Here is a 17,007-nt window from a genome sequence, read left to right as displayed (position 1 = left end):
GAAAGACGGAAAAGAAAATATGTTAAATTAGAAAAGTTCAGGCAAATAATTGCCTGAACTTTAATATATAATAATATTGTTGTCCATAACGTGTGTGTAAAAGCCCCTACACGGCATGTACCACTGTCAAATAGTGGAAATGGCTGATACCAAGAAGACCTACCAGTGGCTGGATAAAGCTGCACTGACCATGGAAGCACAAGAACAGTCTACCCCCAGACTGAGGCCTCCTAAAACGATAAACTGGATGAAACTAGTTTTGCCTTCGGATGGCGTTGGTTTACATCAGGTTTATGATTCACTTTTGACTCAGCCAGCCTTTCTGACATCAGCCACCAGTGCCCACAGTCAACTAGTCCGTCATGGCCGTTAACGTCCCAGGAGTGATAGTGATGGTGTTTTTCTACCTGCTGGTCCTTGGGACTGGAATCTGGGCTTCTTTCAAGTCCAAAAGGAAACAGAAGAGAAGTGGAGCCACTGGAATGGAGATGGTCCTGCTGGGAAACCGGAGCATCAATGTGGTGGTGGGGATCTTCACCATGACAGGTGAGGACGAAACAGCTGACAGAACAAGTATCTAAAAGGTATGATTGTTTTTCCATCCAGTCATGACTCTTAAGGAAATTATCTTTAGGACTACAAATTAAGTTTGTGCGCATGCACAGACCAACTTTCATCTGCACTTTCAGAATTGTTCATCCAGATGAAGAGCAAACGGCACCACATTTTCCAGTCAGTCTAAATATCTGAAATAACGTTCCTTCTAAATTATTTGCAGAGTGGATCTTGAGAGAGAAATGTTTATTAGTTTTCAGAGTGTGCCTCTGGGACATGACAAGGTATTTATCACAACCTGAGCAGGAGGTCTATTCAGACAAGTCACAGGCAAGTCAATCATCCCAAAAACAGTTGTTTCCAGGACACCAGGTGTGGAATATCTGTTTAAAAAATGTTTTAATTCTTTAATTAAAAGTGACTAGTGCATTCCTATTCATAACACTATGATTCACTGTGGTGAATTATGTAATGATTAAGGTAAACATGAGGACAACATGACTGACTAAACAGGCAGGACGTCATTGGCAGAGTAGAGCAGCACTGAAACCTGAAGGGGTCTAAATAATCACAGATCACCAGGTGCTCTAAACTGAAGTAACTCCACCCACAAGTGGAACTTCTGCATTCGGAGGAAGTACCAACTTAATCGGGGGACTGTCACATGGTCTTTCTGCAAAGAGACTATCACTAATTTGGTCCGCACCCAATACCTGCCTCAGACCTCCTGTTTTGAAGGCCTGTCATGACAGTCATCATAACATTCTCCAAATATTATCTTCTCTAAAGACAGTTTGTCTGCAATTAAATTAGGTAGTGTATTGTTTTTAATCAGGTAATATTGATGACATGCAGAGTCAATAGTCATATGATCATCTATCCTGTAGCAACGTGGATTGGAGGAAGTGCCATTGTTGGCAGTGTTGAGATGATGTGCACACCATCCATGGGGCTGATCCGAGTGATAGTTCTGTTCCTGTCATACAGCTCAACGTTTGTAATTGGTAAGAGTTTTATTACCTCTGCTAGAACAGTGTTTGTGTGGATGTGTAACTTCACCATTATGGTTTGACAATGACATAGAATCACACTAATATTTACCCTCCATCAGTTGGTTAGTCGTTTTGTCTTCCCTTCAGGTGGTTGAGCAGCTTGTTTTCCTCCAACAGTCACTTTTTTACATTACCTCAGGTGAAGCGAGAGAACATCTTATCATGTTATAATACTCTGATCAGTACAACAGTCATACAGCTGTAGGTGTGAACAAAGTCAATGAGTCCACCTGTTTGTCATCACCTGGTATTTCCCTGCTCCTGAAGCCCCACCACTTTCTTGTAAACCACAACTTGAACTTGATGGTGGACTCCTACCTCACCTGGGTCACAGGTTACCTGATGGAGTGACCTTTTTGTCAGGCTGGGGGCAGCGTGAGGGAGGTGGTCATGGGTAGTATGGGTAACAAAAGGGACATATTCCTGTCATGTAGCCACATAATAATTATGATTTCAAATCACTTTTGAATATAATCAAAAAGATTAGTGAGCAGAGCGGGAATTACATTTCAAATTTTGCCAAACCAACTATTTTTGTCGCAGACATACGACGAAGTAAATCAAGACATTGGGCCGGTAGTAGCACAGTCCACTAAATCTTGGACTGTGGACCCAAGAGTGTTCTGGTTCATGACACATGTGGGCCACAACATTTGGAGTTTGAACTGATAGAGAGAGGTGCCAGTTTACCTCCTGAGCATTACCGAGAGCCTTTGAGCAAGGCATCTCATTGGGTGCATCGTGAAGGAGCTGCCCACCGCTCTACCTCGCCATCATTTGCATGCCTACAGGCCTCTGGTGTGTGTGTGTGTGTGTGTGTGTGTGTGTGTGTGTGTGTGTGTTAGGGGCCTGTACCAAAATACATACACATGTGATTAACAGCGACTAATGTGTGCTACAGTAAACAAATAATTTCTCCTACGGAAGATTAATAAAGTGATTTCACTTTTTTCATTTAAACTTTTTATACTGAACTCAAGATCATTACAGTTAGCATTTACTGCATTTTAAAATACTTTTCCTGTTTGTTGTCTTTCCCTTCATTTTTTTTTTTTAATGTGTTCCAATGTAGGAGGTCTCCTGTTTGTCAAACCACTGAGAGAATTAAACTGTGTGACGATGCTGGACTCTTTCCACATCAAGTATGGAAAAGTAATAATGGCTGGAATGAGTCTCATTTTGCTTGTAATTGATGCCACCTGGCTGCCTGGAACACTCACTGGTTTAGGTAGAATGTGTATATTGTATCTTCATTTGCTAATATATGTACAAGATTTTATTTTGCACAATCTATTAGTGTGTCACTAAACAGTAAGTCTTGAGTTTCATTATATCCTACAGGAGGAACCATGAGTGTGGTTCTGGATTTGCCATATTCTCTTTGTGTCTGGATCTCTGCTGCTGTCATCATTATCTACACCCTGATGGGAGGTCTCTACTCTGTGGCCTACACAGATATTATACAACTGTTCCTCATTTTAGGAGGTTTGGTGAGTTACCGGACAGTTTAACAAGCATATTTTGCAATTAAATGTAGTAATAATTATGTAAAATTATGAACTTTTCTCTTCTTTTGTCTCTCAGTCCATCTGTGTTCCCTTTGTCCTGACGAGTCCTCACACCCTGGACATCAGTCAGACTCTGATGAACAACACCTTAAACGCTCCCTGGATTGGTCAACCAGAGATGAAGAAGATCTGGATCATGATTGATAACTTCTTATATTTTGTAAGAAAACTTACAGTATGTCCTTTAATAAATAGAATACACTTTTGCTTCCATAGATAAATATAGAATAGTGATCAATGTCGGATATAACTATTGTATTGACTGTTTTAGAGATTAAGATGATGCAGATGCAAATTAACAAATGATCTGGTTTACTTTCAGGGAGTGGGGGGGTTGGGATACCAGGCCCTCCACCAGAGGATCTTGTCAGCTTCTTCTACTGCTTCAGCAAAGATTTCCTGCTTTGCTTCAGCTTTCTTAATACTCATATTTTCAATACCTCCTATACTCATTGGAGCAGCTGCTGCATCCACAGGTAATGGTGAACCATAAATTGATGGTCCAAATCTTTCTAAAGCAGACATTTGATGATCCATGTTGATTCATCGTCCATCGTTGTCCATTGTCCCACAAGAATGAAAAGCGGGTGTAGATAAAACAATTGCTATCGTCTTGTCAAAAGCCACTTGTGCACCTTATGGGTTACAGGTCTGTTGCAGCTTATCACAGCCGAGTACGGGTGAGAAGTGGGGTACACTCCAGATGAGATGTGAGCTCATCACATGGCCACTAATTTGGTTAAAGACATTTTGATTAACTTCAACACAAATCTTTGCAAAGCTTTTGCACCATAATTCCGGTCTACCCTGGCTTCCATGGCCTTTGTGTTGAAGGCCTGGTCTTGTGCTGCCGCGATCAGCACCTCTGTGCTGCCTATCTGTTTAACATTACCCAGTCATTGGTAGATCATAGTGATGTCAGTTACTTTGCCTGACGGTGGTACCTCCCATGTTGGTGTCCTGCCCTTCTTATTGTTTACTCCTCTTCCTTGTCACCATCATTGGGTTTGAGGTATACATTCAGCAACTGGTCATTTGGAGTGTGGGGTGGAGTTGATTGATATGACGTAGGTGGAAGTAGGCAGACCTGGTGATGTTGCTATTGTGTGACTTTTAGGATAGTGTACTGTCAAGGATGACAGATTTAGAAGACTGATTTAGCAGGGAGAATCTCCCTGACATACTTACCCGTGAGGATGGGATGGGCGTTCCGCTGTTCAATGCCTGAGACATGACTTGGGGTTAACAGCACGAGTTCCACTCCTACAAGACGAGGACAGGTTCTCACCTGACATCAGGTACAGGTGGTGAACAGCCAACGCTCCATCTATTCATACATGTGACGACAACATGAAAATTCAATTCTTGGTCAGGTCAATCTTAATTGGTTGTGCAAAAATAACATGTATGACACCCCCTTTTTATACCCCAATTGTGTAATTTCCACATTGAATTACTGCTTAGTGTTGTTAAACCTTTTTTATCTAGCTAAGATTTTGGAATGCAGATCAAAAACATCATGTGATGATTCTTTCAGTCTGTCTTTTGTCTTTCATCCAAATCTCAGACTGGAACCAGACCACCTATGGTTCTCCATCTCCATATGAACGTGGAGAAGCTTCACAATCTCTACCCATCGCCCTGCAGCACCTCACCTCACCCTTCATCTCCATCATTGGTATTGGGTGTGTGGCTGCTGCTGCGATGTCATCAGCTGACTCTGCTTTACTTTCAGCATCTTCTGTCTTCACCAATAACATTTACAAGAACATCCTGAGACCTCAGGTAAGAAAACACACCTGACTTCAAGCCCACCTGTCCATCTGTCTAGATATTTAAAGGCCGTTACTCTGACCATCTCATTCACAAAAATGAAAACGATTAGGTCACCCTCCAGCAGTTTCCCATTTAGCAGGTCCTGAGTATAATCATTCTGACTAATCCCTGAAGGCTACCAGACTTTGAAGCCTAATGTAAATGACATCTATCTCAGTTGAATTTAGGTTACAGAACATTAGAATGTGAAATTATCCTTGCGAGGGAGCTCTCCAGATGTCTTGCAAACATAACGTGAATAAGAAGACATGTTGGTGAGGATGTCAAAACAATATACCAGAGGTGAAGGCAGGATGAACATAAACCAGACTATTTCTTTAGTGATTATGATCTGTTAATAATGGCTCTCAGAGCCCTGTAATAAGTGCTAGTAAATAAATAAAATGAACAAACATATTCCATTGCTTGAAACATTGGGTAAGTTCGATTTTATTGAACCTGATTTGATCTCTTCCTCTGTCTTATTCACCTGAAATAAGTAACAAATCAGAGTTAAAGATTAACAAAGACATTGTTCACTTGCAAAAACGGTCAGTGTTGACTAGCAAGTATGTACAGATTGCTAACTTGGACAATCCAACTGAAGGCTTGCTACAGATTGGCCCCAAAAACTAATGCAAACCCAACCAAAGTGAGCTAAGACAGACTCTTTATCAATCATTTGACGAAATATCACTCACCAATACTTCATGAACGTGTGAACAACATCCCATTTGAAGTTAGTAACAACAAATACGTTTGGAATATAACTAGTCATGTGGGTGATGATATTACTTAGGCCATCTGAAAGTGATGTGGGTTCATAATCATAACCAATGGGGTACATTCATTACTCACTAAATCCAGGACAATTTTTGAAAGTAGTCTCAGGTTGTTGACATTCTGACAAAATATTGAATATAAAACTGAACATCTGTGTGGGTTAGGGTATCAGATTGAGGTAAATGAAGAAGAGCAGCCACAAAAAGGCTGATTCACTTAACCAACTTTAAGCAAGTCCAGTTGAATCTTTCTTTGATTATTATAAAGACAGAAAACATGAGGCAAGAGAGGACACATTTCATAAAAACTGGTAAGATTGATTAAAAAAAGTAGAAATAAAGCAGTGAGAGATGTCTACAGATTATATCATGTTTAGATGATCTTTATCTTCTCCTTTAGGCTTCGGACCGAGAGAGTCAGTGGGTGGTCTGGGCTTCTGTGGTGGTGGTGGGTGTGGTCGGAACGTCGCTCGCCATGTTGAACAGAGGAATTGTAGTGTTTTGGTTTCTTGCTAATGAATTGTGTTATATTGTTATTTTCCCACAACTTGTCTGTGTCCTCTTCTTTAATATCTCCAATGGTTATGGGGCTTTAATGGGTATACTGATACCACTGATGTTAAAACTGCTGAGTGGAGACCCTTTACTAAGATTGGAACCAGTCCTACATTTCCCAGGATGCACTCTGGAGGATGGTGTTTATGTCCAGTACGCTCCAGTTAAGACCATCTCCATGCTGTCCACCATTGCTGCCATCTTGTTGTTCTCCTACCTGGCTTCTGTCCTCTTCAACAAAGGTGTTCTACCTGAGAGGTGGGATGTATTCAAAGTGAAAGCCCAGCACTCACCAGTACCACTGTCACCAGTAGGTGGCGCCATACAGGAGAAAGAGAATGAGGAATTAAACAGAAGCACCACTGAGTGAGATATAGCCAGTTATGAACCCAGTGTGTCCCTGTGTGTTCAGTAGGTTGTTTCTTCTTATGTAGTATTCATAAGAACTACTAAATCATTGAAAGTGAATCACTCAAATTTTAATTACAAAATAGTATCTGAATTCTGAAAAGTTGTTCATTGGTCTGAAATAAATCTCTTCCTGCATTTACATTGTTGTTTCCTGTTGAAAGACGGAAAAGAAAATATGTTAAATTAGAAAAGTTCAGGCAAATAATCTGTATTGTTGTCCATAACGTGTGTGCGTGTGTGTAAAAGCCCCTACACGGCATGTACCACTGTCAAATAGAGGAAGTGGCTGATATCAAGAAGACCTACCAGTGGCTGGATAAAGCTGCACAGACCATGGAAGCACAAGAACAGTCTACCCCCAGACTGAGGCCTCCTAAAACGATAAACTGGATGAAACTAGTTTTGCCTTCGGATGGCGTTGGTTTAAATCAGGTTTATCATTCACTTTTGACTCAGCCAGCCTTTCTGACATCAGCCACCAGTGCCCACAGTCAACCAGTCCATCATGGCCGTTAACGTCCCAGGAGTGATAGTGATGGTGTTTTTCTACCTGCTGGTTCTTGGGATCGGAATCTGGGCTTCTTTCAAGTCCAAAAGGAAACAGAAGAGAAGTGGAGCCACTGGAATGGAGATGGTCCTGCTGGGAAACCGGAGCATCAATGTGGTGGTGGGGGTTTTCACCATGACAGGTTTAGGAGGAAACGGCTGACAGAACAAGTATCTAAAAGGTATGATTGTTTTTCCATCCAGTCATGACTCTTAAGGAAATTATCTTTAGGACTACAAATTAAGTTTGTGCGCATGCACAGACCAACTTTCATCTGCACTTTCAGAATTGTTCATCCAGATGAAGAGCAAACAGCACCACATTTTCCAATCAGTCTAAATATCTGAAATAACGTTCCTTCTAAATTACTTGCAGAGTGGATCTTGAGAGAGAAATGTTTATTAGTTTTCAGAGTGTGCCTCTGGGACATGACAAGGTATTTATCACAACCTGAGCAGGAGGTCTATTCAGACAAGTCACAGGCAAGTCAATCATCCCAAAAACAGTTGTTTCCAGGACACCAGGTGTGGAATATCTGTTTAAAAATGTTTTGTCACTTTTAATTAAAGAATTAAAAGTGCATTCCTATTCATAACACTATGATTCACTGTGGTGAATTATGTAATGATTAAGGTAAACATGAGGACAACATGACTGACTAAACAGGTAGGACGTCATTGGCAGAGTAGAGCAGCACTGAAACCTGAAGGGGCCTAAATAATCACAGACCACCAGGTGCTCTAAACTGAAGTAACTCCACCCACAAGTGGAGCCTCTGCATTTGGAGGAAGTACCAACTTAATCGGGGGACTGTCACATGGTCTTTCTGCAAAGACACTATCACTAATTTGGTCCGCACCCAATACCTGCCTCAGACCTCCTGTTTTGAAGGTCTGTCATGACAGTCATCATAACATTCTCCAAATATTATCTTCTCCAAAGACAGTTTGTCTGCAATTAAATTAGGTAGTGTATTGTTTTTAATCAGGTAATATTGATGACATGCAGAGTCATAGTCATATGATCATCTATCCTGTAGCAACGTGGATTGGAGGAGGTGCAATTGTTGGCAGTGTTGAGATGATGTGCACACCATCCATGGGGCTGATCCGGGTAATAGTTCTGTTCCTGTCATACAGCTCAACGTTTGTAATTGGTAAGAGTTTTATTACCTCTGGTAGAACAGTGTTTGTGTGGATGTGTAACTTCACCGTTATGGTTTGACAATGACATAGAATCACACTAATATTTACCCTCCATCAGTTAGTCGTTTTGTCTTCCCTTCAGGTGGTTGAGCAGCTTGTTTTCCTCCAACAGTCACTTTTTTACATTACCTCAGGTGAAGCGAGAGAACATCTTATCATGTTATAATACTCTGATCAGTACAACAGTCATACAGCTGTAGGTGTGGACAAAGTCAATGAGTCCACCTGTTTGTCATCACCTGGTATTTCCCTGCTCCTGAAGCCCCACCACTTTCTTGTAAACCACAACTTGAACTTGATGGTGGACTCCTACCTCACCTGGGTCACAGGTTACCTGATGGAGTGACCTTTTTGTCAGGCTGGGGGCAGCGTGAGGGAGGTGGTCATGGGTAGTATGGGTAACAAAAGGGACATATTCCTGTCATGTAGCCACATAATAATTATGCTTTCAAATCACTTTTGAATATAATCAAAAAGATTAGTGAGCAGAGGGGGAATTACATTTCAAATTTTGCCAAACCAACTATTTTTGTCGAAGACATACGACGAAGTAAATGAAGACATTGGGGCGGTAGTAGCACAGTCCACTAAATCTTGGACTGTGGACCCAAGAGTGTTCTGGTTCATGACACATGTGGGCCACAACATTTGGAGTTTGAACTGATAGACAGAGGTGCCAGTTTACCTCCTGAGCATTACCGAGAGCCTTTGAGCAAGGCACTATCTCCATACAAGTTGCTCATTGGGTGCATCGTGAAGGAGCTGCCCACCGCTCTACCTCGCCATCATTTGCATGCCTACAGGCCTCTGGTGTGTGTGTGTGTGTGTTAGGGGCCTGTACCAAAATACATACACATGTGATTAACAATGACTGTGTGCTACAGTAAACAAATAATTTCTCCTACGGAAGATTAATAAAGTGATTTCATTTTTTTCATTTAAACTTTTTATACTGGACTCAAGATCATTACAGTTGGCATTTACTGCATTTTAAAATACCTTTCCTGTTTGTTGTCTTTCCCTTCATTTTTTTTTTAATGTGTTCCAATGTAGGAGGTCTCCTGTTTGTCAAACCACTGAGAGAATTAAACTGTGTGACGATGCTGGACTCTTTCCACATCAAGTATGGAAAAGTAATAATGGCTGGAATGAGTCTCATTTTGCTTGTAATTGATGCCACCTGGCTGCCTGGAACACTCACTGGTTTAGGTAGAATGTGTATATTGTATCTTCATTTGCTAATATATGTACAAGATTTTATTTTGCACAATCTATTAGTGTGTCACTAAACAGTAAGTCTTGAGTTTCATTATATCCTACAGGAGGAACCATGAGTGTGGTTCTGGATTTGCCATATTCTCTTTGTGTCTGGATCTCTGCTGCTGTTGTCATTATCTACACCCTGATGGGAGGTCTCTACTCTGTGGCCTACACAGATATTATACAACTGTTCCTCATTTTAGGAGGTTTGGTGAGTTACTGGACAGTTTAACAAGCATATTTTGCAATTAATAGTAGTAATAATTATGTAAAATTATGAACTTTTCTCTTCTTTTGTCTCTCAGTCCATCTGTGTTCCCTTTGTCATGACGAGTCCTCACACCTTGGACATCAGTCAGACTCTGATGAACAACACCTTAAACGCTCCCTGGATTGGTCAACCAGAGATGAAGAAGATCTGGATCATGATTGATAACTTCTTATATTTTGTAAGAAAACTTACAGTATGTCCTTTAATAAATCGAATACACTTTTGCTTCCATAGATAAATATAGAATAGTGATCAATGTCGGATATAACTATTGTATTGACTGTTTTAGAGATTAAGATGATGCAGATGCAAATTAACAAATGATCTGGTTTACTTTCAGGGAGTGGGGGGGTTGGGATACCAGGCCCTCCACCAGAGGATCTTGTCAGCTTCTTCTACTGCTTCAGCAAAGATTTCCTGCTTTGCTTCAGCTTTCTTAATACTCATATTTTCAATACCTCCTATACTCATTGGAGCAGCTGCTGCATCCACAGGTAATGGTGAACCATAAATTGATGGTCCAAATCTTTCTAAAGCAGACATTTGATGATCCATGTTGATTCATCGTCCATCGTTGTCCATTGTCCCACAAGACTGAAAAGCGGGTGTAGATAAAACAATTGCTATCGTCTTGTCAAAAGCCACTTGTGCACCTTATGGGTTACAGGTCTGTTGCAGCTTATCACAGCTGAGTACGGGTGAGAAGTGGGGTACACCCCAGATGAGATGTGAGCTCATCACATGGCCACTAATTTGGTTAAAGACATTTTGATTAACTTCAACACAAATCTTTGCAAAGCTTTTGCACCATAATTCCGGTCTACCCTGGCTTCCATGGCCTTTGTGTTGAAGGCCTGGTCTTGTGCTGCCGCGATCAGCACCTCTGTGCTGCCTATCTGTTTAACATTACCCAGTCATTGGTAGATCATAGTGATGTCAGTTACTTTGCCTGACGGTGGTACCTCCCATGTTGGTGTCCTGCCCTTCTTATTGTTTACTCCTCTTCCTTGTCACCATCATTGGGTTTGAGGTATACCTGTACATTCAGCAACTGGTCATTTGGCGTGTGGGGTGGAGTTAATTGATATGACGTAGGTGGCAGTAGGCAGACCTGGTGATGTTGCTGATGTGTGACTTTTAGGATAGTGTACTGTCAAGGATGACAGATTTAGAAGACTGATTTAGCAGGGAGAATCTCCCTGACATACTTACCCGTGAGGATGGGATGGGCGTTCCGCTGTTCAATGCCTGAGACATGACTGGGGGTTAACAGCACGAGTTCCACTCCTACAAGACGAGGACAGGTTCTCACCTGACATCAGGTACAGGTGGTGAACAGCCAACGCTCCATCTATTCATACATGTGACGACAACATGAAAATTCAATTCTTGGTCAGGTCAATCTTAATTGGTTGTGCAAAAATAACATGTATGACACCCCCTTTTTATACCCCAATTGTGTAATTTCCACATTGAATTACTGCTTAGTGTTGTTAAACCTTTTTTATCTAGCTAAGATTGTGGAATGCAGATCAAAAACATCATGTGATGATTCTTTCAGTCTTTCTTTTGTCTTTCATCCAAATCTCAGACTGGAACCAGACCACCTATGGTTCTCCATCTCCATATGAACGTGGAGAAGCTTCACAATCTCTACCCATCGCCCTGCAGCACCTCACCCCACCCTTCATCTCCATCATTGGTATTGGGTGTGTGGCTGCTGCTGCGATGTCATCCGCTGACTCTGGTTTACTTTCAGCGTCTTCTGTCTTCACCAATAACATTTACAAGAACATCCTGAGACCTCAGGTAAGAAAACACACCTGACTTCAAGCCCACCTGTCCATCTGTCTAGATATTTAAAGGCCGTTACTCTGACCATCTCATTCACAAAAATGAAAACGATTAGGTCACCCTCCAGCAGTTTCCCATTTAGCAGGTCCTGAGTATAATCATTCTGACTAATTCCTGAAGGCTACCAGACTTTGAAGCCTAATGTAAATGACATCTATCTCAGTTGAATTTAGGTTACAGAACATTAGAATGTGAAATTATCCTTGCGAGGGAGCTCTCCAGATGTCTTGCAAACATAACGTGAATAAGAAGACATGTTGGTGAGGATGTCAAAACAATATACCAGAGGTGAAGGCAGGATGAACATAAACCAGACTATTTCTTTAGTGATTATGATCTGTTAATAATGGCTCTCAGAGCCCTGTAATAAGTGCTAGTAAATAAATAAAATGAACAAACATATTCCATTGCTTGAAACATTGGGTAAGTTCGGTTTTATTGAACCTGATTTGATCTCTTCCTCTGTCTTATTCACCTGAAATAAGTAACAAATCAGAGTTAAAGATTAACAAAGACATTGTTCACTTGCAAAAACGGTCAGTGTTGACTAGCAAGTATGTACAGATTGCTAACTTGGACAATCCAACTGTGAAGGCCTGCTACAGATTTGCCCCAAAAACTAATGCAAACCCAACCAAAGTGAGCTAAGACAGACTCTTTATCAATCATTTGACAAAATATCACTCACCAATACTTCATGAACGTGTGAACAACATCCCATTTGAAGTTAGTAACAACAAATACGTTTGGAATATAACTAGTCATGTGGGTGATGATATTACTTAGGCCATCTGAAAGTGATGTGGGTTCATAATCATAACCAATGGGGTACATTCATTACTCACTAAATCCAGGACAATTTTTGAAAGTAGTCTCAGGTTGTTGACATTCTGACAAAATATTGAATATAAAACTGAACATCTGTGTGGGTTAGGGTATCAGATTGAGGTAAATGAAGAAGAGCAGCCACAAAAAGGCTGATTCACTTAACCAACTTTAAGCAAGTCCAGTTGAATCTTTCTTTGATTATTATAAAGACAGAAAACATGAGGCAAGAGAGGACACATTTCATAAAAACTGGTAAGATTGATTAAAAAAAGTAGGAATAAAGCAGTGAGAGATGTCAACAGATTATATCATGTTTAGATGATCTTTATCTTCTCCTTTAGGCTTCGGACCGAGAGAGTCAGTGGGTGGTCTGGGCTTCTGTGGTGGTGGTGGGTGTGGTCGGAACGTCGCTCGCCATGTTGAACAGAGGAATTGTAGTGTTTTGGTTTCTTGCTAATGAATTGTGTTATATTGTTATTTTCCCACAACTTGTCTGTGTCCTCTTCTTTAATATCTCCAATGGTTATGGGGCTTTAATGGGTATACTGATACCACTGATGTTAAAACTGCTGAGTGGAGACCCTTTACTAGGATTGGAACCAGTCCTACATTTCCCAGGATGCACTCTGGAGGATGGTGTTTATGTCCAGTACGCTCCAGTTAAGACCATCTCCATGCTGTCCACCATTGCTGCCATCTTGTTGTTCTCCTACCTGGCTTCTGTCCTCTTCAACAAAGGTGTTCTACCTGAGAGGTGGGATGTGTTCAAAGTGAAAGCCCAGCACTCACCAGTACCACTGTCACCAGTAGGTGGCGCCATACAGGAGAAAGAGAATGAGGAAATGAACATAAACTACTCTGAATGAAATATTATAGCCAGTTATGAACACAGTATGTTCAGGAGTGTGTTTATCTTATTGAATATTCTAAAATGCTACTAAATCATTGAGAGAGAAACAACATCTGTGTTTCAAAGAGTTGCTCTGCCTGTCATAATTTTTTCCTACATTTACATTCTGACGTTAGCTGTTTCTGGTGAAAGCAGTAAAAATGAATTACAAAATCAATAAAATTCTGATTTATTATATATAGTTGTCCACGATTCAAAATGATCCTGAATGACTTCCATTCAATGTGAACTGAAATAGTACAAAAGAAAGTGTTTATTTTTTTGTCCCCGAAGGTAAAATTCCCATCTTGGCAATTGTATAAAGGTTCCGTGTTGTCAGTCCCGTCCATCTTATTGGTGATTGAACACCACGGTATTCGTATCTCCATCACTTCTATGTCTACACCATGGACATTCACCCATATAATCTGTGTTGGTTCCCTGCTGAAGTTGATGACCATCTCCTTTATCTTTACTGGGTTTGTGTAGAGACAGTTTAGCTCACACCAGCAAACTAATTCCTTGATCGTCTTCCTGTATTCCTGGTCCCTCCCCTCAGATCCATGCCCTATAATTCATGTATAAAAATAGAACTTCTGCATGTGACAGTTTACTGCTTTATTTCTGCAGTCAGAGGTGTAGAGGGTGTAAACGAAAGGGTAGAGCACTGTGTTCTGGGGTCCCTGATGGCACATCACAACATCCAACACACAGTCTGCCAGCTTCACATACTGTTATCCATTTGTGAAGTAGCCCACTGTCTACGTCACCCACACTTCCAACTTTATCCCTGTAAGCCACAGTGTCCCCCAAGGCTAGGTGCTTGGTCCCCTCCTCTTCATTATCTCTATATTACACCTTGGGCACATCTTTTGCCACCATCTACTTGAATTTGGCTATGGTGATGACAAGCAACTCTACCTGTCAATGAAAACTCACTGCTGCCACAAGCTCCACCCTCACAAACACTAACCCTACTAAAAGCATCACTTCTAACCACATGGGACCGGGCAACTGCACTGGGGCCACAGGTGTCGCCATGTTTTGATCTTATTTACAGTTGACTTTGAGTATTGTGGTCACCTTATATTTGGCTAACTTCTTAGCTCTGCTTCGGTCATGTCTGCTATGTCCTCAGAATTATTGCCAACACTCACACACACACACACACACACACACACACACACACACACACACACACACAAATAGGATGGATGTAACGTCAGCTGAGTCCATATCTCGTTCTTAACCTCGTGTTGGCAGATAGGTCAACTGACACCAGATCTAGTTCTCGTTGGTAAAGATGTTGTTTGTTTGCAAGGTAAACTGAAAACCAGTTTTTATTCAAAGAAGTCAGCTTCTATTGGTTGAGATGGTTGGTAATTATCTTCAATTCATGAATATTGTTCTCTGCACGGCTGTCTTTTATAATTATATGGTCAGACTTCAGCGAGTTGGGAAGACATCAAAACAGACATCATGGCTGTTAACATCCCAGGAGTGATAGTGATGGTGGTTTTCTACCTGCTGGTTCTTGGGACTGGAATCTGGGCTTCTTTCAAGTCCAAAAGGAAACAGAAGAGAAGTGGAGCCACTGGGATGGAGATGGTCCTGGTGGGAAACCGGAGCATCAACTGGGTGGTGGGGGTCTTCACCATGACAGGTGAGGAGGGAACAGCTGACAGAACAAGTTTCTAAAGTTGATGATTGTGAAGTCAACTGACTTTATCAGTGTTTTCCTGTAGCAACATGGATTGGAGGAAAAACCATTGTTGGCAGTGTTGAGATAATTTGCACACCATCGATGGGGATGATGCGGATAATTGCTCTGTTCCTGTCATACAGCTAAACTTTTATTATTGGTAAGATTTTTATTAAAACTTGTAGTACTCTGTCTACATTTTTTACTTTACATTTTAACACAATCAGAAAAAAACGATATCACTATCACGTTGTTAGCTGTATTCACTTCCTTTCAGGTGGTTGAGCTGCATGTTGTGTTCCAATAGTCATTGTGTTACATTTCATCAGATGAAGCGAGGGACATTTTATCATGTTATCATATTCTGATAGGAAGAACAGTCAAACAGCTGTAGGTGTGGACAAAGTCAATAAGTCCACCTGTTTGTCATCACCTGGTACTTCCCTGCTGCTGAAGCCCCACCCCTCCCTTATAGACACCAACTTGAGCTTGAGGAGATGAGCGTGGAGTCCTACCTCACCTGAGTCACAGGTTACCTGATGGAATAACCAGTTTGTCAGGTTAGGGGCACCATGAGGGAGTGGGTCGTGGGTAGTATGGGCAACAAAAGGGAGTCTTTCCACCATCCTGTTTCACCTGTAGAATTTTATCGTCTGTCATATTTCTGTCATGTAGCCAGCACACGATTTAGAAATTTTATAAAGAATATAAATCACAATTCTTATGATGTCATTAAAGACCATTTGGAGCAGGAATTACATAACCGAAAGTCTCAAAGATTGGTTTTATGACATAGACACTTTTCAAAACATTAGTATACAATGGAAACATATTTATTTCCAGAATTCCATTCAAAAAGATAAACTTTCATAGCAGATAGATTCAGGTCTCACCAACAATTTCGAGTATTTCTATATTTTTAAATAATATGGTCTTCAAGCTCATAAAATCCACACAAACAGGAATTCAAAAAAAATACTATGGGAAAGAAATACGCCCAAATTTTGTATGAGTAAATATGAGTATGAATGTTTTGAACTGAGTGTCACACACTAATCATGTCCTCAAGTCAGAGCATCTGCACAGGTTTCTCCAGGTTGTATTGCTTCATTGCTTGTTGAATTTCTCAGTTTGGTTAAATAGGGGAGAGACTGCAGACTACAATTGGGCAGAAGACCATCAATGTGAAAGATACAGTAATCCTTTATTTGTCCCTACATTTGGGACCCTACCTCCCCACAGTGATACCCTCCATAGGATGGGTAAGCCACAGAAGTTCATAGGCAAGCAGGTTGACTACTACAGAGTGCTATGTCCAGTGGAAGGGCAAAATGTGACAGAAGAAGATGCACCAGCAAAAGAGATTACTGTGGGCTTCAGCAAATTATCAAACAGAAGATTCAAGGGTCTGGTAGAGATCTAGAAATAGTGGAATGAGGTGGGAATCACAGCTTCAAAAACTACCACATTCAGCTGCATCAGGGAGATGGGTTCCAATTGTCGGGTTCCTTGGGTCAAGATATTTCTGAGCCTTAGCCAATGTAGGAAGCGTCTCAACTGATCCAAAGAGAAGGCCAACCGGACTGTTGGCCAGTGGTCCTGAACATGTCCTCTTTTCTATTGAAAATAAAGTGTGCATTTCATTTGGGATTCAAGAAGATCTGTGAGTAACGTAACCAAAGCTGTTTGAGGTCAAGTGTCCACAGTTATAAT

General features: G+C 41.1%; 2 protein-coding genes across 3 annotated transcripts; both read left to right on the top strand.

Annotated features, from left to right (window-relative positions):
• Positions 1-333: 333 nt before the first annotated feature.
• On the top strand, positions 334-6,887 carry LOC137603871 (high-affinity choline transporter 1-like). Its single transcript, XM_068327694.1, has 8 exons — positions 334-546; positions 1,443-1,559; positions 2,680-2,835; positions 2,949-3,097; positions 3,192-3,335; positions 3,498-3,651; positions 4,743-4,960; positions 6,173-6,887. Exons 1-8 carry the CDS (start codon positions 363-365, stop codon positions 6,695-6,697), a joined length of 1,647 nt encoding a protein of 548 aa, XP_068183795.1. The 5' UTR covers positions 334-362; the 3' UTR covers positions 6,698-6,887.
• Positions 6,888-7,050: 163 nt separating this feature from the next.
• Positions 7,051-13,742, top strand: LOC137603872 (high-affinity choline transporter 1-like). Of its 2 annotated transcripts, none has more exons than XM_068327695.1 (8): positions 7,051-7,427; positions 8,325-8,441; positions 9,544-9,699; positions 9,813-9,961; positions 10,056-10,199; positions 10,362-10,515; positions 11,613-11,830; positions 13,045-13,742. In XM_068327695.1, the coding sequence occupies exons 1-8, from the start codon at positions 7,244-7,246 to the stop codon at positions 13,567-13,569; spliced, it is 1,647 nt and encodes a 548-aa protein (XP_068183796.1). In that variant the 5' UTR covers positions 7,051-7,243; the 3' UTR covers positions 13,570-13,742. The 2 variants fall into 2 exon arrangements, with proteins under 2 accessions (XP_068183796.1, XP_068183797.1); XM_068327696.1 differs by having other exon boundaries at positions 7,326-7,466.
• Positions 13,743-17,007: the final 3,265 nt, after the last annotated feature.

Source organism: Antennarius striatus, chromosome 11 (genome assembly GCF_040054535.1).
Source record: "Antennarius striatus isolate MH-2024 chromosome 11, ASM4005453v1, whole genome shotgun sequence".
Classification (NCBI taxonomy): domain Eukaryota; kingdom Metazoa; phylum Chordata; class Actinopteri; order Lophiiformes; family Antennariidae; genus Antennarius; species Antennarius striatus.
This window is presented reverse-complemented; position numbering and strand designations above follow the sequence as displayed.

What these genes read in the sequence shown, in the direction of transcription:
- LOC137603872 (XM_068327695.1), top strand. Translation starts at nt 7,244, where the DNA reads ATGGCCGTTAACGTCCCAGGAGTGATAGTGATGGTGTTTTTCTACCTG. An exon ending in CAGCTCAACGTTTGTAATTG is followed by an intron (nt 8,442 to 9,543) that starts GTAAGAGTTTTA and finishes GTTCCAATGTAG; the next exon opens with GAGGTCTCCTGTTTGTCAAA. An exon ending in TTGATAACTTCTTATATTTT is followed by an intron (nt 10,200 to 10,361) that starts GTAAGAAAACTT and finishes GTTTACTTTCAG; the next exon opens with GGAGTGGGGGGGTTGGGATA.
- LOC137603871 (XM_068327694.1), top strand. Translation starts at nt 363, where the DNA reads ATGGCCGTTAACGTCCCAGGAGTGATAGTGATGGTGTTTTTCTACCTG. An exon ending in TTGATAACTTCTTATATTTT is followed by an intron (nt 3,336 to 3,497) that starts GTAAGAAAACTT and finishes GTTTACTTTCAG; the next exon opens with GGAGTGGGGGGGTTGGGATA. An exon ending in AGCAGCTGCTGCATCCACAG is followed by an intron (nt 3,652 to 4,742) that starts GTAATGGTGAAC and finishes TCCAAATCTCAG; the next exon opens with ACTGGAACCAGACCACCTAT.